This window comes from Solea solea, assembly GCF_958295425.1.
Source record: "Solea solea chromosome 17 unlocalized genomic scaffold, fSolSol10.1 SUPER_17_unloc_1, whole genome shotgun sequence".
Classification (NCBI taxonomy): Eukaryota; Metazoa; Chordata; class Actinopteri; order Pleuronectiformes; family Soleidae; genus Solea; species Solea solea.
In genome coordinates this window covers 79,627-102,787 of record NW_026704018.1, presented here as the reverse complement: position 1 = coordinate 102,787, position 23,161 = coordinate 79,627, and the positions used below count along the sequence as shown (strand labels likewise).

Below are 23,161 nucleotides of genomic sequence, written 5' to 3'. Positions count from 1 at the left end.
AATGCGCAGCTAAGACTATCACGGTCAACATCTACATGGATGTTGAAATCCCCTACAATTATGATTTGATCTGTCTTAAGCACCAACTCAGATAAGAACTCAGAGAACTCTGATAGGAACTCTGAATAAGGTGCAGGTGGACGATAAACTGTGACTATCATAATTGGTTTCTGTGATTTCCAACTAGGATGAGATAGATTAAGAATAAGGCTTTCAAACGATGAATATCCTGGTTTGGGTTTGGGATTGATTAATAATCTAGTATTAAAAATGGCTGCTACTCCTCCTCCTCAGCCTGAGCTTCTAGGAATATGGGTATTAGCATGAGTGGGTGGAGTTGACTCATTTAGACTAACGTAATCTTCTTCATGTAACCAAGTTTCAGTTACACAAAATAAATTAATACAATTGTCAGAAATGAGATCATTTATTAAAACAGATTTTGAGGAGAGTGACCTTATATTTAATAGTCCACATTTAAAAGTGGTATAATTTGACTCTATTTTATTGTTAGTATTAATCTTTATTAAGTTAGAATGTCTAACTCCTCTCCTGTTTGTTATTGATTTATTTACTTTATTCACTTTAGTTTTAACTTTAGTAGGTCGAGGGACAGACACAGTCTCTATGGGGTTTTTAATTGGTGACTGCTCGAAAAGAAGCAAAGAGAAGCATGAAAGACTGCAACTCTGTGTCCTGGTCTCAGCTCTGGATTGTCATGGGTTTCTAATAAAATGTCCTAAACTGCTAGATAAGAGAGCTGCTCCATCCAAAGTGGGATGGACGCCGTCTCTCCTCATGAGACCAGGTTTCCCCCAGAAGTTTTGCCAGTTATCTAAAAACCTAATGTTGTTTTCTGGACACCACCAGAAAATGAACATAGTTCCAAAGCCACTTATGAACAGTACCAGTGTCCAGATTTTTACTGGCTGATCCTTTCAGCTCAATACTCTACAGTGTTCAAGGATTCTTTTGTATACCAGTTTCTCCAAGATTTTTCAAAGAAATGGCAACATTTCAAATAAATTCCTGAAACTTTACAAATCCCAGACTTTATTCACTGTTCTATAAAACCTTGGCAGCAAAAACAATCATCACACTTCTGTGTCCACACAACTGAAGACTGAAGTGAAGACCTGCTGCAGCGTGGAGGACATTTCTGAATCTGTCACTCCATCTTCAAACAACTCCTTAAATCCTAAATCGCCTTAACATTCCAGTGGCACCTTTGTATCAGGTGTTAGCACAGAGTTACCCAAACAACACATGAAGAAGACGTCAACAGACAACTTCTTGTTCATGTGCAAGTGAGAGAGCGTTAATATCCACATGGTTGTTTTTGTTTGTTTATTTTGCTACATTTGATTTGAGCACAAAATGACTGCTGCTTTGAACAGGAAACCAAGTGTCAGCTCTTATCTCTGCATCAACTGGAGTCAAACATGAACAGAACAGACGTTAACACAGAACAACAATGCTGCCATCTTCAGTCAAATTAATGGATTTCTCAGATGTCAAGAATACATCTCATCTAACAGCCAAACAGCAGACACAGTAGTTGACCGTTGATTTTTATTGTGCAGGCTTGCTGTGATGACTCCGCCCACTTTGAGGAGACGCTATGACAGTGGTTCCCAAACTTTTTCTTTTGGGCCCCCCTTTGGAGGAAGAAATTTCCCGGGGCCCCACGACAAAAGTTCCGCCTGCTAAACTTTAGTTAGGAAAAAACAGAACTTGGGCCCCCCCCCCCGGAGAGTCTCCACGCACCCCCTGCGCTATGAAGTCATGGAAAACAACATGGCTGATACTAAACTGAGTCGAGTTGATTAGAGTTAGAACTGTATAAGTTTATGTGTCTGAGCAAGATCATTATTCAGTGATAAGATCTGATTCTGTTAATATTTGACTGCAGTTGATGGAGTTAAGTGTAAAGTTCAGATCAGAGCAGTTATTTGATCACATTCATCACATTTCCTTCAGATAACGCTTGAGAAAACTTTGGTCTGTGGTTTGTTCGCCGTTCAGCAGCAGAATCACTTCACAGACGTTCAGCAGCTTCATGACGATTATTTCCTGCCTTCACAAGGTAACGGAACTAAACTCATGTCATCACACATGTAACTTTTTGTCGATGTGATGTTTTTACTGTGAAGCTCATGAATCTCACGTCACTGATTCTGTTGTTCAGCGACTAAAATGTTTGGAAATCTCTGGTTTAGAGGACATTTGTGCTTTTGGTGAAAGAGAAGTTCTGCTGGACTGAAAGATCAGATAGTGACTGATAATTTTATGTTTCCGGTGAAAACAGATTACAGCCATTGTAGGTGAAAAAAAAGGATCCAGAGGACGAGGTCATATTTTGTTAAGATTTAAGAAACTAAAGTTAAATTAAACGTTTATTCTCAATCGTCACAATTAACGACATCTCTTCAAAGTCCAGATGTTTAACATACATATGTATCTATCTATTGGGCAGCTTCTTACCTGACCACCAGAGGGCGGGCTCTTCTGTTAAACCAGTGGACTCACCTGCAGTGAAGGGCTGTAAAGTGTGATGCAAACAGCGTCTTGAGTGAGTTGTGAGTCGAGCTGTGACGTTCACGAACGAGTCAAATCTTTTTAACGGCTCTTTGAAATGAACCAGTAACTGAGTGACCGACAGTCCATTATTAGCATAAACCAATGGGCTGTGCCGATTGTTCAGTCAGCCAATGAGGGTCATGTCGGCCAACTCTGTGGTTAAAAAAAGTCTTCTTGCTGACCGGCCCACATTAGGTCAATGTGGTCCACCCATGTTAGCAGAACTTGTAATGAGCGAGTTTTATTCTCCCAGCAGGTGGCGCTCTGCTATGAATCAGATCAAGGACAGTGAAGAGGAAGCTCCGCCCTCTAAAACCACTCTGTGTGAGGAACATGAGGGTCAGAGGTGAGATGAGGATCTCATGGATCATGTGACTCGTCTCCATGTCACAGCTCAGCGTTTTATTTACACATCATGTGTTTGTAGGAGGATCCATCAACAGAGACCAGACTCTGCCAGACCTGGACCAGGACCCAGCTGTGTGTCCATGAAGAGTGACTGGTCCATGGAAGAACCTTTGACCTTCAAACAAAAACAGAGGTCAGATGATGGAGGGTGGAGGTCTTCACAGGTCAACAACTCAAATGATCCACCATGTAGCACCAGAGACACCTAATATTTGAGAATTCAGACCCAGAACCATGCAGACCCAAGACATTCTGGACCCAAGTCCCAAACAGACCCGTCCCCATTTAATCTCAGATCTGGACCCATGAAAAAATAAGAAATGTTGAATAATTGTGGAACAGTCCTGGCTCACATGCTTGGGTTTGGGTAAAGTGATCTGACTGAAGATGTGGAAGTCTTAAATGTGTTAATCAGTGTAGTGTTTGACACCATCTGGGTCACACTCAACCATTTCTGACACAAACCTGGTTTCCTTGTGTCTCCTGATACTGTAGATCATTAATGAGATCAATCACAGCAGATGTTGTATTTACATGTCATGTCCTGTGTTTGTAGGAGGATCCATCAACAGACACCAGACTCTGCCAGACCTGGACCTGGACCCAGCTGTGTGTCCATGAAGAGTGACTTGTCTATAGATCGTCTTATTAACTTCAAGGATGGACAAAAACATGGTGAACTGATGTAAGAATTTCACACATAGTAACACACACTTACATTATCCTCCACCAGGGGGAGCCTGTCTAGTCCAAAACATGTTGAATCCAGAAAAACACTCTTCTTCTCTTTGGTGGACCAATGTTGTTTTTCTGTCTCCACTAAACGTCTTCAGCCTGTCCTCGTCTCTGAATACGTTTCCAGCAGTAAATCAGAGTCCGTGATTGGTCAGGGACTCATGGACAAGCCTCTCTGATTGTGTCTTTGAGACTTCACACATAACAAACACTAGAGACTGTCCTTCAGGGACTTTTGTCTTACACCTGTCAAACTCATGTCATGTGAACTTGGCTGAAGAAGAATCGTAGGTGCAGCACATTGAAAACCTGGTAGAAACAAATGATTGTTTAGTAAATGACACTGAATCTTTTCTCCTCAGAGTTGATCAGCAGAGGACAGAGGTTCTCAGTGGTCAGTCTGTCCAGCAGCATGGAGCAGACCTGGACTCCATATTTAAGGTGTGTAAATGTACAAACATGACACTACTGTTAATACTGAAGCAGAGTCCTGGGGCCTCATGTATAAACCGTGCGTACGCACAAAAAGACGGCGTACGCTTGCTTTCACGCACAGACGGCATGTATAAAAATGTACTTGGCGTGGAAGTTTGCGCATCGCAGCGCAAACTCTCGAGCTGCCGTGAGAATTTGCCGAGAGCTCCGCAAACTCTTGTCAGGTGGAGACGCTGCAATATTAAGCTCTGAAACTTATCACAGTGTTTGAAAATAATATTATTAATGTGTCTACAGTGACAAACATGAATTTTCTGTGACAAACAATACTGATACACCACGTACGTTTGAACATATGTGGATAACATCAGAGAGGACACTGAAGACGAAACTGATCCTGTGAGCGAACACACACTACAGACCTGTGTGTGTGTGTGTGTGTGTGTGTGTGTGTGAGAGAGAGGGAGACTCACTTATTTACTTTGAGCAAATTACTGAAATAAATTTTCCACAGATGAATATTTTCTTTATGTAACACAGTGATGTAAACACAGCTGCTGACATGAACACATGAACACACGTCACCGCCACCGCTGCGCCTTTCATCGCAAGAGAAAGGCGCAGCATCCACAACACAATCAGTGACAGTAATGAATGGTTACATGGAGTAACTCCGTGAACTCTGTCTGCTTATTTTGTGCGTAATGTGTGTAGATGATGACGTGTGACACTTATAGATTGTTGAAATAATCTGTAAATTCAGCTCACATGGATCAGTCATGTCTAAACATACATGTTACACCAGAAAAAAACATGCACAGGATCAACTATCAATGCACAGCCAGTTTTTTAAGCATCAATATTAATATGAGAGCAGTCGCTGTGACCCTGACATTTAGTTCCTTTGTGTTTATCACTAATTCCAAAAAAATTTCTACAGATTTATACATCATAAATTGACCGTGATCGTGAACTTTCCTTCTTTTTCTTTTATTTCCCTCTTTCTTTGCTGCCGCAGTTGTCCTTATTCTTCAGGACGAAGACGTTTTAGAGTCATTTGTATATTAATTTGTGGGTGGGCGTGGTGTGTTCCTCATTCATCTCCGCTCAGTTTCACATTTGATGGGATGTATAAAGAAAAAGTGCGCAGGACTTGGCATACGCACAGTTTTATAAATCTGAGATTTTCTTTGCGTATGTACTTTATAAATTTTGTGCGTACGCCGTCTTTTAGTATGAAAGCTGCACACTCTTTTATACATGAGGCTCCTGGTCCTGACAGTCTGGATGCTGCTCTGTGGACCTGCAGGACTTCACTCTGTCATGATCATCTGAGGTTAAACTTCACATGTTCTGTTCCAGCTGCTGGAGGAGAACATCATCTGCTTTGTGAAGAACGAGCTGAAGAAGATCCACAAGGTTCTGGATACAGATCACACAGAAGTCTCAGAGAGTCAGAGGGAGGATGAGGAGCAGAGGAGCAGCAGAGAGGCCTTTCTGAAGATCACAGAGGACTTCTTAAGGAGGATGAAGCAGGACAAGCTAGCTGACAGTAAGAGGACTTTTAATGTGAAAGGAAGAACATCTTATTTTCTCAAGGATCCACTCACTGATTTATTTTCTTGTGTTCTGTCAGAAATCAGAGCTCCAGCTTGTCGACGTGAACTCAAATCAAACCTGAAGAAGAAGTTCCAGTGTTTGTTTGAGGGCGTGGCTAAAGCAGGAAACCCCACCCTTCTGAATGAGATCTTCACAGAGCTCTACATCACAGAGGGAGAGACTGGAGAGGTCAATGAAGAACATGAGGTCAGACAGATTGAAAGAGCTTCCTGGAAACCAGACAGACCAGAAACATCCATCAGACAAGAAGACATCTTTAAAGCCTCAGCTGGAAGAGACAGACCAATCAGAAGAGTGATGACAAAGGGCGTGGCTGGCATTGGGAAAACAGTGTTAACACAGAAGTTCACTCTGGACTGGGCTGAAGACAAAAGCAACCAGGACGTACAGTTCATGTTTCCCTTCACCTTCAGAGAGCTGAATGTGCTGAAAGAGAAGAAGTTCAGTTTGGTGGAACTCATCCATCACTTCTTCACTGAAACCAAAGAAGCAGGAATCTGCAGGTTTGAAGACTTTATGGTGGTCTTCATCTTTGATGGTCTGGACGAGTGTCGACTTACTCTGGACTTCCACAACACTGAGATCCTGACTGACGTCACAGCGTCCACCTCAGTGGACGTGCTGCTGACAAACCTCATCAGGCGGAAACTGCTTCCCTCTGCTCGCCTCTGGATAACCACACGACCTGCAGCAGCCAATCAGATCCCTCCTGACTGTGTGGACATGGTGACAGAGGTCAGAGGGTTCACGGACCCACAGAAGGAGGACTACTTCAGGAAGAGGTTCAGAGATGAGGAGAAGGCCAGGAGGATCATCTCCCACATCCAGACATCACGAAGCCTCCACATCATGTGCCACATCCCAGTCTTCTGCTGGATCACTGCAACAGTTCTGGAGAACATGCTGAAAACCAGAGATGGAGGAGAACTGCCCAAGACCCTGACTGAGATGTACATCCACTTCCTGGTGGTTCAGTCCAAAGTGAAGAGGGTCAAATATGATGAAGGAGCTGAGACAGATCCACACTGGAGTCCAGAAAACCGGAAGATGATTGAGTCTCTGGGGAAACTGGCTTTTGAGCAGCTGCAGAAAGGAAACCTGATCTTCTATGAATCAGACCTGACAGAGTGTGGCATCGATATCACAGCAGCTTCAGTTTACTCAGGAGTCTTCACTCAGATCTTTAAAGAGGAGAGAGGCCTGTACCAGGACAAGGTCTTCTGCTTTGTCCATCTGAGTGTTCAGGAGTTTCTGGCTGCTCTTCATGTTCATCTGACCTTCATCACCTCTGGAACAAATCTGTTGTCAGAAGAACCAACAACGAGCCAGTGGTCCATACAACCAAACAAACCTGAACTGAATCATCTGCACCAGAGTGCTGTGGACGAGGCCTTACTGAGTCCAAATGGACACCTGGACTTGTCCCTCCGCTTCCTCCTGGGTCTTTCACTGGAGACCAATAAGAAGCTCTTAAGAGGTCTACTGACACAAACAGGAAGTGGTTCACAGACCAATCAGGAAACAGTTGAGTACATCAAGAAGAAGATCAGTGAGAATCTGTCAGCAGAGAGAAGCATCAACCTGTTCCACTGTCTGAATGAACTGAACCATCGTTCTCTTGTGGAGAAGATCCAAGAGTCCCTCACATCAGGACGCCTGTCCACAAAGAAACTGTCTCCTGCTCAGTGGTCAGCTCTGGTCTTCATCTTACTGTCACCAGGAAAAGATCTGGAAGAGTTTGACCTGAAGAAATACTCTGCTTCAGAGAAGGCTCTTCTGAAGCTGCTGCCGGTGGTCAAAGCCTCCAACAAAGCTCTGTACGTGGATCAGTATATAAATATTAATAAGACATATTCTAAAGAGCACAAGACAAACATGTTTAACCTTTTGTTCATCACTGTTTTCTACCTCAGACTGAGTGGCTGTAAACTCTCAGAGAGAAGCTGTGAAGCTCTGTCCTCAGTCCTCAGCTCTGTGTCCTCTCGTCTGAGACACGTGGACCTGAGTAACAACAACCTGCCGAATTCAGGAGTGAAGCTGCTGTGTGATGGACTGAAGAGTCCTCACTGTTCTCTGGAGACTCTCAGGTTGGTGCTCAGCTGATTTATATGGACAATTCTACTCTGATTATTTTTTTATTTTATTTTTTTATAATTTATTTTTTATTGACATTCAGAAACAGACATTCACATCCGGCAAAACATACATGCATACATCTCACATCTGTTGTCTGCTCTAAATGCCTAGACAAAAAAACAAACAATGAAAAAAGGAAAAACACACATTAGCAACTATGTACAAGTTAGATTTCCACAGTTCCTCCAGCAGACAGGGGAATTATCATCATAGTGAGACTTCTGAGAAGGTGTAATAAAGTACCTAATCAAGCGTTTCCATCCAAATTCCCTCCACTTCTGTGAGCTGGTACATCTCCATTGATACCTCCAAATTGTTGTCCATTCTTCCTCCGATATATTTATCCCTCCTTCCTTCTCCCATTTTATTTTAATATATGAAGTAGAGTGAGATTTCACATTAGACAGACCCTTATATAAGCATGACACAGTTTTATTAATAGCTTTTGTAAATAATTGAATTAGACATGTGTTTATCTTTGTTAGATTTTTCATCTTTGTATTGACGTAATGCCGTAACTGCAGGTATCTATAAAAGTCTTGTTTTTCTAAAACATGTGTCCTTTTAAGCGTTTCAAAACTGAGTAACTTTCCATCTTTCATTACTCTACATAAGGCTGTTATACCGTAAGCTATCCAGTCCTTAAATCTAGAATCCAATTTATTAGGTCTAAAATCCGAATCATAAGCACACCATTTAAGAGCCAAAATATCATTTTCAAGTTTATGTTCTTTTATAATAATTTTCCATACTTTAAGGGTCCACGCCACCCATGGATTATCAATGTTATTTATGTGGGTTTGCAAGTTATTATCAGCTAAAATTGCCTGTATGGGGATGGAGGGCATTTTTTCCTCAATGCTTTTCCATTGAGCTGTATATGACGGGTTGCACCAGCATACCACTGCTCTCATCTGCGCTGCAAAATAATAATATCTAAAATAAGGCAAGCCCCATCCTCCCTTTTGTTTAACCAGCTGTAAGGTTTTGAGGCGAACTGCTATATACCTGGATAGCAGTTTGTCCCACTCGTTAAATTGGTTTTGGTTAATCTCTATTGGCAATGTTTGAAATAAATATAAGAGTCTTGGCAATATAATAATTTTAATAGAGTCAATTCTTGAACTAAGGCTAAAGAAGGGAATTAAGTTCCATCTTGCTATATCATCCTTTATTTTTTTATGTATGGGTGAATAGTTATATTCCGATAATTTTGTAAGATCTTTTGGTAGGTTGATGCCCAAGTATTTAAAGGACTCTGTTTGTCATGTCAAGGGGTAGCTACTTTTGATTTCTCTTGGTGGGCAGTAGTTATATGAGAGTATTTGGGTTTTACTCATGTTGATTTTGTACCCAGATAATTGGCCATATTGTTCAAATGCTTGCATCAATTTAGGCAGAGAGTGAGTTGGTTGCGCAAGGTATATCAAAATATCGTCTGCATAACAGGCCAATTTATATTCCGTCCCTTTAATAATGATTCCCTTAATATCTTCTCTTTGTCTGATGTACTGAGCTAGTGGTTCCAAATATAATGCGAAGAGTAGTGGTGACCATGCACAGCCCTGTCTGGTGCCCCTTTCTAGGGTAAAACTATTTGACAAATATCCATTGACCTTGACCCTGGCGGTAGGTTTGTCATATAGTGCCTGTATGGTTTTAATAATTGTATCGTGGAAGCCAATTCTATGCAACACTCTGTAGAGAAAAATCCAGTTAACCGAATCAAAGGCCTTTTCAGCATCTACGCTCATCACAATTGCTTCAGTTTGATTTCTTTGTATATGATCCATAATATGTAGTGTCTTTGGTATATTGTCTTGTGTTTGGCGTTGGTGTATGAAACCTGTCTGATCATTATGTATCAGTGTCGGCAGGAATTCTTCTAATCGTTTGGCCATAACAGAAGTAAATCATTTATAGTCCACATTAACAACAGAGATTGGCCTAAAAGAGCCACACTCCACTTTATCCTTGCCTTCTTTTGGTATGGCTGAAATTATTGCCTCCTTCCAGCTGGGTGGCGTTTGCGCATTTTTTAAAGCCCAATTCAGAGTAGGAAGTAAAACAGGTATTAGTTCTTTTTTAAATTCCTTGTACCACTCTGCCGTGTAGCCATCAGATCCTGGCGATTTGCTTAATTTAAATCTACCAATTGCAACTTTTAATTCTTCTTCAGTTATATCCGCAGTCATCATTTTATTTAGATTTTCATCGAGAGTGGGTAAATCTAGGGAATTCAGGAAGCTGTCAATTTGGGCCACACTCCCACCTGGGACTTCAGAATATAAGGTTTTGTAAAACACTTCAAAAGCTTCCTGAATTTTATTTAGTTTATTTTTTATCGCTTTTGTCCTTGGATCCCTAATTTTATGAATTGTATTTTCGGCTATCCATTTTTTCAATTTCCATGCCAATACTTTCATAGATTTGGAGCCACTTTCGTAGTGTTTCTGTTTCAGAAACATTAAATCTTTCTCGATTTCTTGTGTGGCCAAATTATTAATTTCATTCCTGGTGTGTCTAATTTCTCTCAATGTATTCTGTGCCAAATCTAATTTATGTTTTCCTTCTAGTACCTTTAGCTTGTTTTTTAAATCCTCTAACTTTTTATTCCTATTTTTTTTCTTAAATGACGATATTGCTATAATTTTCCCTCTCAGAACAGCCTTCAGAGTATCCCATAACATGGGAGGTGAAATCTCTCCAGTATCATTGAATTCTAAGAAGAGACACATTTCTGATTTAATTTGTGCCTTAAAAGACAGATCATTCAACAGACTGGAATTCAATTTCCATGTATTATTTTTTGATCGCAGGCCAAAATCAGCGGATAAGTATACTGGTGCATGGTCACTTAGATCTATTGTCCAGATTCCACAAGTATGTATTTTATCTTTATCCTTCCCAAATGTTATTGAATAATCTATTCTTGTATAGAGAGAGTGAGGAGCAGAGTAGTAAGTGTAATCCCTTCTGTTAGGGAAAAAATCTCGCCATATATCAATCAAGCCCACCTCCTCAAATAGTGTGTTTACTTTCTTAAAGAAGGACTTCCTATCCTGGGTTTTTCCACAAGATGAGTCCAACTTTGGCTGCAGATGTATATTTAGATCCCCTCCACAGATCAAGAGGCCTTCTGTTTCAGTTACCATGATATTGGTTATTTTTTGGAAGAAACTAATGTCACTCCCTGGGGGTGCATAGACATTCAGTAAGGTAATTGGATTCCCATCTATCTTACCCCTTACTTAAAATAAACGTGCCCTCTTTATCACCCATTTCGAATAGTTTTTCAAAATGTAGCTTGTTTGAAATGAGAATAGCAACTCCTCTTCTCTGCCCTGATTTGTATGAAGAAAAAAACAGATTTGTAAAGCCCCTTTTCTTTAGCTTTATATGCTCCTTGTCTGTCAAATGGGTCTCTTGTAAATAAACCACATGGGCTTGTTCTGTTCTCACTTTAGATAGGATTTTACTACGTTTAACTGGATTCAACAGCCCATTGACATTAAAGGAAATGAATTTTCATTTGTCACTAGCCATACTTATTTACTTGTAAGTGTACCAACAAACTTAACAAGATGAAAATTGAAAGATCTGCTCCCTGAACAAATAACAACACCAAACATAAGCAAGAAATAGAAAAAAGGACAAACAAAAAGAGTGATCCCAAGGCCGGGGTCTCTAAGAAAAGACCCTGGCCTGAGCTAGATAAAATATCTAGCTGTGAGGGAAAGCCTCTCCCACCTGTGGGCTGAGGGCCCCCACCATGGCGCTCTAAAAAAGAAAAGAAAAGGTCTCTGTTCATTCCACAGAAAATGTGTCCTTATACAGCAACCCTCGCCTGTATGTGGGTCAATGACATATAAGGTTTTTTAACAGGTAAATTTAAAAATATAACTATGAATTTCTATTGCAATTGGTCAAAGCTTTAAAATGTCATGTGTACATGCATACATGTTAAAATCTTGAATTACGATATTTTGGTGGTTTTTCATGTAAATTAATTGGTCGTTACCCTCCAAAATGTCATGTGGTGCGACCATCAATCATCTTAAAAATGTATTTATTTAATCAACATATTTACCCTTTTTTCACAAGTTCTTAGTAAAATGATGTGTCTAGAAACTAATTATTTGGATTTCTGTTGAATTGTCATACATACTGATATAATCCTCATTCCTCTAAAGTCACGGTCACCGTTTTGCATGTAGTTTGCGTGCTAATTTTTCCTGTAAAATGCATAAAAATAATGAAAATGTAAACAAAATCCCACTAACTTCATCTTACCCCATCAGTGAATAAGTTTCTGCCACAGAAAGAAGGTATCACTTTTTTTATTTTGCTACAGTTATTGCTATTAATGGTCGCGCCACATGATGGGTGGTCGCACCACATGATGAAACCAGCTTAAATCTCTTACAAATCAATAGAATAAGAGACAATCATTTGTTTAAAACAGATTTTATTAATTTAAATATTGAAGACAAACATCTCTTTTCAACACTTTTCATTTCATTTTGGTTAACACATTAACTTTCATTGCCATTCTTTTACAAACACTGTGTTGAAGTGAACGGTACATTCATGTATATTTTTGTAAACATTTCACAAATCAGTAAGGAACAAGATGAACTCAGACACATCAAACTTGAAGACATCTAACTATTCATACCATCCTCCTCATTCTTATATAAATGTTGGAGATATGGTTTAGGTATTTCCTTAACCCCAGGAACTTTTAAACTTTTTCCAGTCTTGGCTTCTCAATTTAGAACAGCGAGAAGTTGTTGGCTCAGGTTCAGAGATGACTGCTATGACATCTTTCTTATAGTAGAATATGGCATCTGGAGCTTTTATTCACGTGAATAAGTTCTTACTCCCTGACTGTAAAACCTTCCAGCAGGCAAAACTGTAACTCTTTTTATCTATTTATTGTTATAGTTGGTATCAAAGCACTGTTGTCATCAAAATGCATCATCAAAGCTCTTTTGTTATATGTTAACCTTCGTATATGTCTTTGTTAAACTACTGATCAACAGGATCTGTACGCATAGCATTGACCCTGATATCTTCTCCCACAACCTCAAGAACTTGGCCTACATATGGAAGTTCATCGTATGTTACAATCACAAAACATAAACCCTGATCACTTTCCCCCTTCTGTGACTGTGAGGTTGAGGCCTCCTCCATGTTGGATGTGGTGTTCCGCATGTCAACTTTTACAGGCTGGTAACATGAGCATATTTTCATTTTGGCATGTTTGCAAAAGCACGATACCTCCCTACATAAGGAATCTTTCCCTGCTGCTTTCTTCTCTGGTAGCTGAAACAAATTTAGTATTGTGTCAAGCTACAGTGTATACAGTTTGGCTTTTTTCAGATACAGCAGACTGACATTTCAATTAAAATGTGTATTATATTTTAAATCCCCTCCACACAATATAACTTCATGTAATTCAAGTTGCTTTTTAATACAAAGTTTTTTTTAGCTTTTACATAAACCTTACTGTTCTCCTTGCAAGGTACCCAGGGTCAGAGTTCACACGCTGCCTGTGGCCCACGGTCTTCACTGCTTGAGAGCGGCATCTAATGAAATGGATTTTTTTTTTTAAACTTTAGAAAGACATAATGGCAACATGACATGTTACAAATATTTGTTCTTTATTTTTTTGTGCCAATGTTATCAATAAGGATTTAACATAAAGCATTGCTTCTGAATTGTATGAAAAATTAAGAAAAAGCACAATTTTATCTTTTAAATATTATAACAATTTACTACCTTTTAAATATATAAACCATCAAAATGATATTAAAACACAAAACTTCCTTTAAAATAAGTCTACAACTCATTGAAAGCTAGCTGCAATGGTCGCACCACATGATATTTGGTCGCACCACAAGATATTTGGTCGCACCACATGATATTTCATATTCAATCAACATTTACAGGCATAGCATTGGACACCTAAACAAAAGTTGGTATCAAATTATGAATTTGTAAAAATAAATCAATATTTATTGTGTTTTTGAGATCATACCACATGACATCCATATTTGGAAACTATCTACCAGCCATTTTAAAAGCAGTTATTTTAAAAGATGAGAGAGAGTTACAAACCTGCTAACTGATTCTGTGGGTCCTCTGCAAAGTTGTTTGTGATGTAACTTCCTGTCTTGGGGTGGCTTTGAAAATGAAAGTTCCAAAAAATGGTGGTTTCTTCATGGTCGCACCACATGATATTTCATAAAATGGACATACTCGGACAAAGTTTACTTAATAAACGTAAATAAGAGGGAAATGTCATTACAAGATCACTGTAATTTCACATGAGGTTACAAAACACTTTAGAATTTATGCCACATAGGGCAGATAATACATTTGAATAGATTAAGATTCATTTTAAATAAATGTCCAAAACTGGATTCATGACTGGACGGTCACACCACATGATATTTTTACACTTTCCGTAGCAATACAAATGAAATGCCTAATGATTTTTGAATATATTTTTCTCGAATATATTTTTAACAAGAAAAAATGCAGTTGGACAGTATAATTAGCCGTCATGTCATTGACCCATAAATATTCTCATCATGTGGTGAATATAGCACGTTCTGTTTAGCTTTCCAACTCTTCAAAAATCAGTCAAAGCTTATACTTCTTCTGGAGAGGATGGGGACGGCCTTCTGAAAGCTCGCAGTTTCTCCTTGATACCCTTCTCTCGCTCCTCACCTGTCCCTGATTATTTTTTTAATTACATATGTGAATAGATTTTCTTGAACTCCTCCTCAGAATGAGTGGCTGTAAACTCTCAGAGAGAAGCTGTGAAGCTCTGTCCTCAGTCCTCAGCTCTGTGTCCTCTCGTCTGAGACACGTGGACCTGAGTAACAACGACCTGCAGGATCCAGGAGTGAAGCTGCTGTGTGATGGACTGAAGAGTCCTCACTGTTCTCTGGAGACTCTCAGGTCAGAACTCTGACTCAGACTCTTTCCTTCTTTAGGTTCTTGTTGATGCAGATGTTTTTTTCTGAATCACTGAGTTCATCATATCTTCTTAACTCCAGTCTGTCAGGTTGTCTGGTCTCAGAGGAAGGATGTTCTTCTCTGACCTCAGCTCTGAACTCCAACCCCTCCCATCTGAGAGAACTGGACCTGAGTAACAATGACCTGCAGGATCCAGGAGTGAAGCTGCTGTGTGATGGACTGAAGAGTCCTCACTGTTCTCTGGAGACTCTCAGGTCAGAACTCTGACTCAGACTCTTTGCTTCTTAAGGTTCTTGTTGATGAAGATGTTTTTTCTGAATCACTGAGTTCATCATATCTTCTTAACTCTAGTCTGTCAGGTTGTCTGGTCTCAGAGGAAGGATGTTCTTCTCTGACCTCAGCTCTGAACTCCAACCCCTCCCATCTGAGAGAACTGGACCTGAGCTACAATCATCCAGGAGACTCAGGAGAGAAGCTGCTGTCTGCTGGACTGAAGAGTCCTCACTGGAGACTGGACACTCTCAGGTATTCTCCTCTTCCTCCTCCTCCTTCCTCTTCATGTTCATCAGCAGTATTCAAACTTGTCAGCAGGTTCAGGTTGAAGATGTCCTGTTATTATGTTTTCCTCTGTCAGTGAGTATAACCAAACATTAGTGACACTTTTTAAACACCTGTTGTTCTTCTCCGTCTTCTGGCTCCTCCCTTTAGGGGGCGCCACAGCAGATCATCTGCCTGATAGATATTGTTCTTGTTTGACAATAAACTAGAAAACTAGAAGCAAACACTAGACTCTGGTGAGAACGAGTGAATGTCACGTAGTTCAGCCTGAGAAACGACCAGAACCATGAACTGGACAGATCATCTGCACAGAGTAGCAGCATCATGTGAGAAGTCCTGGTACTGGGTACAGAACAGTCCTGGTCCACTTCAAACAGTCTACGGTCAAACTAAAGTAAAGATGTCTTTATTCTGTGGTGTTTGTAGTGAGTTGTGTACGAGATGTTCGTCATCTAACAGCTACTATCAAGTTGTTCTTCATTCTTCATTCAACGGTGAAAACACACAAGTTTTGGAAGCAGCAGTAACAGCGACGAGCCTCCGCAGCAGCAGCTGCATAAGTAGCCATGTGTTTCCTCTGTGACGCACAGCTGAAAAAACCACGAAAGCACTGGAAACTAGGTATCGATTCAAGCAAGCGATCAAACAACCGTAATTCAAATACAAAGTTTATGGTTTTTAGACCCACAATACTGCGATTTGAAACACTGTAAAAAATACAAATGAAATCCCTCTTTTTTATCTATTTTCTTTGTTTACTTGGTTTGTGCTGGGCCAACTTGTTGCTGGTTTACTCGTGGTGGGTTTCAAATGTATAAACAGAAGTTGTCTTCTGTGTTGTCCACGTGGTGGCGCTGTTGAGTAAATGCGTAGCCTCCTGAAACTGTGGTCTCTGGTTCTGCAGACACCGGCCGTTTCTCAATATCCATACTTGTGCGTACTTGCGTACTCCGGTACTGTTCAAGTGCTGTTCCAATTCTCAAGTAAGCGAACAGCGAGGACCCGGAAGTATTCTCGCTCCGCCCATTTTTACCAGGTATGCATCGGAGGTGACTTGAGCGTACTTGGGATGGCCATGTATCCCAGAATACTGAAGTATATGAACTAAGAAGAACACATTAACACAGCTAAAGTTTAATACTTAAATGTATTGATGATTGACATTAATAAGTAAACATGAGACAAGAGGGTCTCTTGGACATGACAAGTCAGACCATACGTTTTACAATAGGCATCCTGTATAGGACAGGAAACTTGAGGGTCTGTTTTGAATATGGTTAGTTAGGAAATATAGATGTCTCTTGTTTGACTAAATGGTGATATTGTCCAATTTAAAGATCATGGGACAGTATGGTATATCCGGACCCAACTTGTTTTTCAAGTTGTTGCATTATGGAAACAGGAGAAAGGCGGGGGTCCAAACATGTGATGCCTGCAAATAAGAATGCTAGAAAATCTATATAAGGTTAGTTTTGCTTTTCTGAGGCAGAATTGTTCGGAGATTCGGCAAGAACACATTCTCCCGAGCTGCTGCAGAGCTTGGTTCTGACGCCTGACTTGTGACTAAATAAAATCCCTTTGTTCGGTACAAGTCCTGTGTCAGTGGGGTCTTTTCCTGCATCATCAACTCATCACCTATTGTTCATAAGAAGAAGGAAGCCTGACAAAAACGACATTACATTTGGGCGGAGCATAGCAGCAGATAATAGAAATATAAATCTGAAATAAATATTTTTCTTTGTCCCGGAACAAAGTTTTAACATCATTTGAGGCGAGAAATGAGTCATTTAGAAATCAAACATGTGGTTTGTGTATGAAGATATGACGTATTTATAGTTTGGCAGCGACGTTTGTCGGAGGTGATAAGCTCCGCCTCTGCGGACGCTCGGCGCTCACTGTGCCCGGCACAGAGCAGCGTGACCTCGGCCTGTCCTGATGAAATGATCCGCTGGCTCAGACGTCGCTGTCATTAGATGCTCGGTGTGATCCATAGATTTGTTGTTGACGTGTTATTTTATCAACACCGTAGGTGGCGCTAATGAGGCTGCAGCACTGCAGCACTACAGCAGAACTACAGCAGAACAATACATACATACTTGCATACTTGAGTATTGAGAAACAACCACATACTTGTGAAGTCCCGTACTTGGCAAGTATATACTCCCAGCGTACTTCTCAAGTATATACTTCCCAAGTAAGCAAGTACATACTTGCTTACTTGAGTATTGAGAAACAGCCACCGTCTTCTCTTTGAAACACACCTGTCCTTGTAGTTCATCATTGTGTCCACCAGAGTGCGTCATTAAGACAACAGTTTGGACTCATGTTGGACAGAAACTCATTCAGACTGTTTCTTCCTCCAGGATGGACCATGCTGGAGAGCAGAGGTTAAAACCTGGTGTCAGGAAGTGTAAGTATGGATTTACAGGAAATAACAACATATCAGCTGATCATCAATAAACTGCAGCTGTGTCTCGTTGTCTTCATCAGATTCATGTGAACTGGAACTGGACACAAACACAATGCACAGAAAACTCATACTGTCTGACGACAACAGGAAAATGACCTTTGTGACAGAAGATCAGTCGTATCCTGATCATCCAGACAGATTTAAGTTCTGTCCTCAGCTGCTGTGTAGACCTGGTCTGACTGGTCGCTGTTACTGGGAGGTCGAGTGGAGAGGAAGAGTTAATATATCACTGAGTTACAGCGGAATCAAGAGGAAAGGCATCAGTTCTGACTGTTTGTTTGGACGTAATGATCAGTCCTGGAGTCTGTTCTGCTCTGATGATGATGGTCACTTTCTCCTTCACTGTGGGACACAAACACCCATCATGTCCTCTGTCTCTCACAGAGTATCAGTGTATGTGGACTGTCCTGCTGGGACTCTGTCCTTCTACAGCGTCTCCTCTGACTCACTGATCCACCTCCACACCTTCAGGACCACATTCACTGAACCGGTTTATCCTGGGTTCTGGGTCTGTCGTGGTTCCTCAGTGTCTCTGTGTCCTCTGTAGGACATGAAGAGACAGCAGCTTCAGTGGTGGACGAGGTCAAAGCTCGTCTCAGTCATTCTTTGTTGAAACCATCAATAAATAAAGACTTAAAAAATCAACATGTCTGTCATTAACTGAGCCGCCGTCCTGCGCTGTGAGCGCCCCCTGCTGCTGAGAACCAGCCTGAAACACACAGGTTCACACACACTGAGATAAAAATAACAAAAAGTGAATGTTTGAAAGTGAAATTAAAAGATACAGAAAGTAAAATCAATTAAAAATGAATATATGCTTTATATAAAATAAAAAGAAAGAAGTCAAAATAATATAAAATAAAATTCAAGGTTTTCAATCCAATAGAAAACAAAGTAAATAAAGATGTTAAGAGTTTGACTCTTTGTCTGAAGAACATCATCTTCTCACTGACGAGCCTTTCTGTCCCAGCATGCACTGCTTCTCCTCCTCTTCATGCTGCCTGACAACAGCGCCCCCTGCTGCGTGTGAGCAGAACAACACTCAGAGTTACGCACACACACACACACACATGGAAAATGAAACACACATGAGCAGATTATGCCATGAATGAGGAAGTGTGGTTTCTGCTGTGATGCAGGTGAAACTGAGTGTGCGTGACCTCAGGATGACCTCTGTCCTCCTGCTGCTCTGTGAACGACAGTGAAGAACGTGTCCACAGTGACAGGAAACTCATGACACTCAGAGGGTTTTTGCACTTTCCAAACATCATCAGTGTCTGTGGTTTCTGTTTCTGTGGCTTAATGAAGAATGACATTTTCAACATCAATAAAAACCACATCATATCACTTTAATCTACTTTGTTGTGTTGATGACGAGGTACTGACACCTAATACAATCTATGTCAGATTAAGTCTACGCTCTTTTAGGTCATAGATTAACAGCTCCATCCACTCACTCTCCCACACCAAAGCCCATAGAGAAAACCAGTGATTTTAGCTGCGGGGACACAGGAGCTGCTGGTCCTCTGCTGCCTCGTGTGGTCACTTTGTGTCACTGACGTCAATCTGAACAAAGGATTTCAAACACTGAAGTGACAAAATAAGACATTTGAACGTAGTGATGGAGGCAGCAGTGTGTGTGTGTGTGTGTGTGTGTGTGTGTGTGTGTGTGCGTGTGTGTGTGTCTATGTATGTGTGTGTGTGTGCGTGTGTGTGTGTGGTGGAAGAAAGTATTTTAAAAAAACAAAAAAACGCAGCATCCAAGACAAGAATGTTTTTTTTTTTGCATGAAATAACTCAAAAAAAGTTACTTGAGAAAGTTTCTGTATGTTGTTATTAACCGTTTAGGTCGGTATAATACATGATGTATTTGTTTGTGTTTCCATTAGCAACAGTACAAAAATTACCAGCTCCAAGTTTGTCCGACAGTGAGATAAAGACGTGAAAATGTTCTGGAGATATCGTAGACTAAAACTGACGTAGTTTTTATCAGGTTTTCACACAGGAAACTGAAGTTTGTAAACCACACACTCTCCCACACACACTCACAAATCAATTAATTAAAAAAATTAACGCGTTAATTTTTTTTGATAACGGTTAATCGCGGCCCACTGGATGAAGCTAAGTTAACTACAGCGGTAGCAGCACTGTCCACTGAAAATGTTACCTTAGCAATTGGCTTAATTAATAGGAGAAAAGTTAGCACTAAGAGTTCAGAGTTCTGAATCTGATGTGTCTAATGACTGCAGTTTTTCATTCATTTAACTGTCATTAGGCCCTGTTCTGTTTGTCGTTTGTTGTCTACTCCCTCTTCAGTTTTAAGACCACATTGTTGTGGCATTTTATGTGCTGTGTTTTTGAAATAGAAATGTTAAGTGGGTCTACAATGCACTTTTTTATTTGAAAGAAGAAATCAAAGATAAAAGACATTTTTTCTTTGTGTTTATTTGATTCTAACTATATTTTTTATATAGAGATTAATCGCGAGTTAACTATGGAAAAAAGGTGAATTGTGAAACCCTTAGATATACACAATGTTCAGGTTTTTGTGACTTATAAAGACCAAGTAGGGATAGAGTCAGAATTTGCAACTTTGCTTCTGTTATATACGTCTGAAATATCTACATAATAATCATACATGTATATGCTCACTAATCAGGTAACCTGGTAAGAAATATCACATGTTCATACAACAAAAGTGAGCAAATGTGGTCAGTCTACTTATCATTGTGTTGGATTTATGAAGCAGTAAATGTTCAAGTGAAAAACAATCATGGGAACACTTGCTGCCTTTCTTGCTTTTAATGAAAAGGCAAACAAGGCCCAGAATGGGCTATGAGCAACAGGGTCATTCCTACAATTGGTGCCATTTCAGTCCCCATGACATTATATGGTATATTTTGTTTAAAATTATGCTAATATTCATTTAGAAAATCACATTTTAAATAGTAAGATCATTTCTACCATAAAACATAGCAATATATAAAAAGGATGAATTAATTAAAAATAATTTATCAGATTTTATTGCAAACAGGCCAAAGTGATGTGTCCCCATTCATGTTTGCTCAACTACACTTACAATTATAAGTAATAAAAATAAAAATATATATATTTTTTTCATTATTGTTGTATGATCTTATTTGTCAATTTTCTGAATAAATGTTATTTTTTTATATGAATTCATTTTTAATGCTTTAACATTTCAAAATGATTTATGTCCCGGTTTTGACGTCCCCCCCGTTACTCTGATGGATAACCCTTTAAATACACCCACTGACTATTCCTCAAGTCACATGATCCTCAGGAAGTAGCAGAGATATTTGGAGGGAACTTTTCAACAAGAAGCAGAGTAAGTATCATTCTTCAATCTACTGTATTTTAGCCTTTTAGAATGGCTCACTGACTCGGCAAAGCTTAACACGTCCATTCTGTTACTCCATTTTATTGTTGTAATTTATATTTTTTTGCAAATATTAAACTATGGTTAATAAATATGTTATAAATCCTCCTCTGTGGACACCTCGTGCTAGCATGTTGTTCATCCCATTAGCAGCTATGGCTAACTTTAGCCAAAAATGTCCCCCCTGTTACTGTCCACCCCGTTACCATTTTGCACAGTAACAGGGTGGACTCATAATAACAGGGTGGACCTAAGAAGGCTAATGAATAATTATTTCCAGCATTTGTTTGTATTTTTTCTTTTTTATATCATTTTTTTATACATTTGTTGTTGTTGTTGTTTTTTACCAAAATGTCTGATTAAACAACATGCATCTTTTTGTCAGTGAATGGCACCGCTGTCTGCTGCAGAAAAGCATGGCGTGATGCAGACCCTGAAAAACAGGTTCAATACCTAAATAAAGAGAAAGAGAGGTGGAGAAGTGACAGAGAGGAAGGAAGAAAAAGGAAAGTGTCAGACCTCAGTGAAAGAGAGAAGAGAGCACAGAGAAAGAAATCCACAACAACTTTGCAGCTAACGCCTCCTTCAACACCTGAAAGTCCCCCACATAACGAAAATACCCCCAAACCAGGGCCCTCAAGGTTAGACGAAAGTTGATAGTTTAATGATAAGAGAAGTAAAATCTAAAGTTGTCTTATCTGATGGTTTTGCCCTGACTATGTGTGTGGCCATACAATTTATTTTAATGTGACTATATGACCGTCTATCCTTGTATTGTTGTATACAGAACATGTATCCACTAGTCATTGTAAATTGTAACAACATTCTTGTGTTTTAGGCAATATGTTGTTGGGCAGAGGAATGCCAGACAGGGCAGAAGGAGGCTACAGAATGAAATCGAACAACCAAAGAGAGAAAAGAACAAGACAAGAGAAAAGTAATGTAATGTCCACCCTGTTACATGTTGTCCATCCTGTTACTGCTGTGTCCACCCTGTTACCCCTGTATTTTTAGGATAATAAATTAAAATGGAATAATATTTGTGCTTGTTTTTGTGGTAACTAATGTGGTGAATGAATTGAAAAACTCAAATTGTCTAAAAATGGCGCACAATTCATTTCATTTCTTTTTTTATTGCAAAAGAAATATGTTGAAACCAAATTTTGCCTTAAATTAGAACATGTTTTTTTCAAGATAATGCTTATATATGGACATTTTTTTTAAATATTTTCACTGAGCAAATGAGGGACATTTTTGTTCTTAGAAAATGTAAATATCACAATGACTGTGCATTCAAGACACTTATTAATAAAGATGAGAATGTCCCATAACAGGGTGGACATTTGGCCCATGTTGTATGTCAAGAATTTGGTCAAAAGTATTATAATTCAATATCCTGAGCTGGACCAATAGCATTTTCTTGCAGTTTAATAATTCCTCGTTCAGATGAAATAATAAATTCTTGCATGGTTAAAATTTTTTTAAAGAAAGTCACAATGCTGAAATGGCACCGACTTCTTGTTCATGTGCAAGTGAGAGAGCGTTAATATCCACATGGTTGTTTTGTGTTTGTTTATTTTGCTACATTTGATTTGAGCACAAAATCACTGCTGCTTTGAACAGGAAACCAAGTGTCAGCTCTTATCTCTGCATCAACTGGAGTCAAACATTAACAGAACAGACGTTAACACAGAACAACAATGCTGCCATCTTCAGTCAAATGAATGGATTTCTCAGATGTGTCACGGGGTTCTGCTGCAACTCTTCAATAGACCCAAAGATGATAGCATAGTCGACTGATGTTGTGTTTCCCTTTTTATTTGTCCAAC

At 39.7% G+C, this 23,161-nt stretch overlaps 2 protein-coding genes across 2 annotated transcripts in view; both read left to right on the top strand.

The window, feature by feature from the left end:
* LOC131449257 (NACHT, LRR and PYD domains-containing protein 12-like) overlaps positions 1-23,161 on the top strand; it is a 107,069-nt gene that overhangs the window by 60,275 nt on the left and 23,633 nt on the right. The window contains exons 10-12 of the mRNA XM_058622101.1: positions 7,692-7,865; positions 14,713-14,886; positions 14,985-15,158. Of these exons, the coding sequence (XP_058478084.1) occupies positions 7,692-7,865; positions 14,713-14,886; positions 14,985-15,158 (522 nt within the window). The remainder of the gene's footprint in view (positions 1-7,691; positions 7,866-14,712; positions 14,887-14,984; positions 15,159-23,161) is intronic.
* LOC131449260 (neoverrucotoxin subunit beta-like) lies at positions 16,668-18,577 on the top strand. The gene is made up of 2 exons (XM_058622106.1): positions 16,668-17,872; positions 17,953-18,577. Exons 1-2 carry the CDS (start codon positions 17,827-17,829, stop codon positions 18,477-18,479), a joined length of 573 nt encoding a protein of 190 aa, XP_058478089.1. The 5' UTR covers positions 16,668-17,826; the 3' UTR covers positions 18,480-18,577.

Bases quoted from the DNA above. Each gene is read 5' to 3' on its own strand.
- LOC131449260 (XM_058622106.1), top strand. From the start codon at position 17,827: ATGGACCATGCTGGAGAGCAGAGGTTAAAACCTGGTGTCAGGAAGT. The intron at 17,873-17,952 runs GTAAGTATGGAT...TGTCTTCATCAG, and splicing joins AAAACCTGGTGTCAGGAAGT to ATTCATGTGAACTGGAACTG.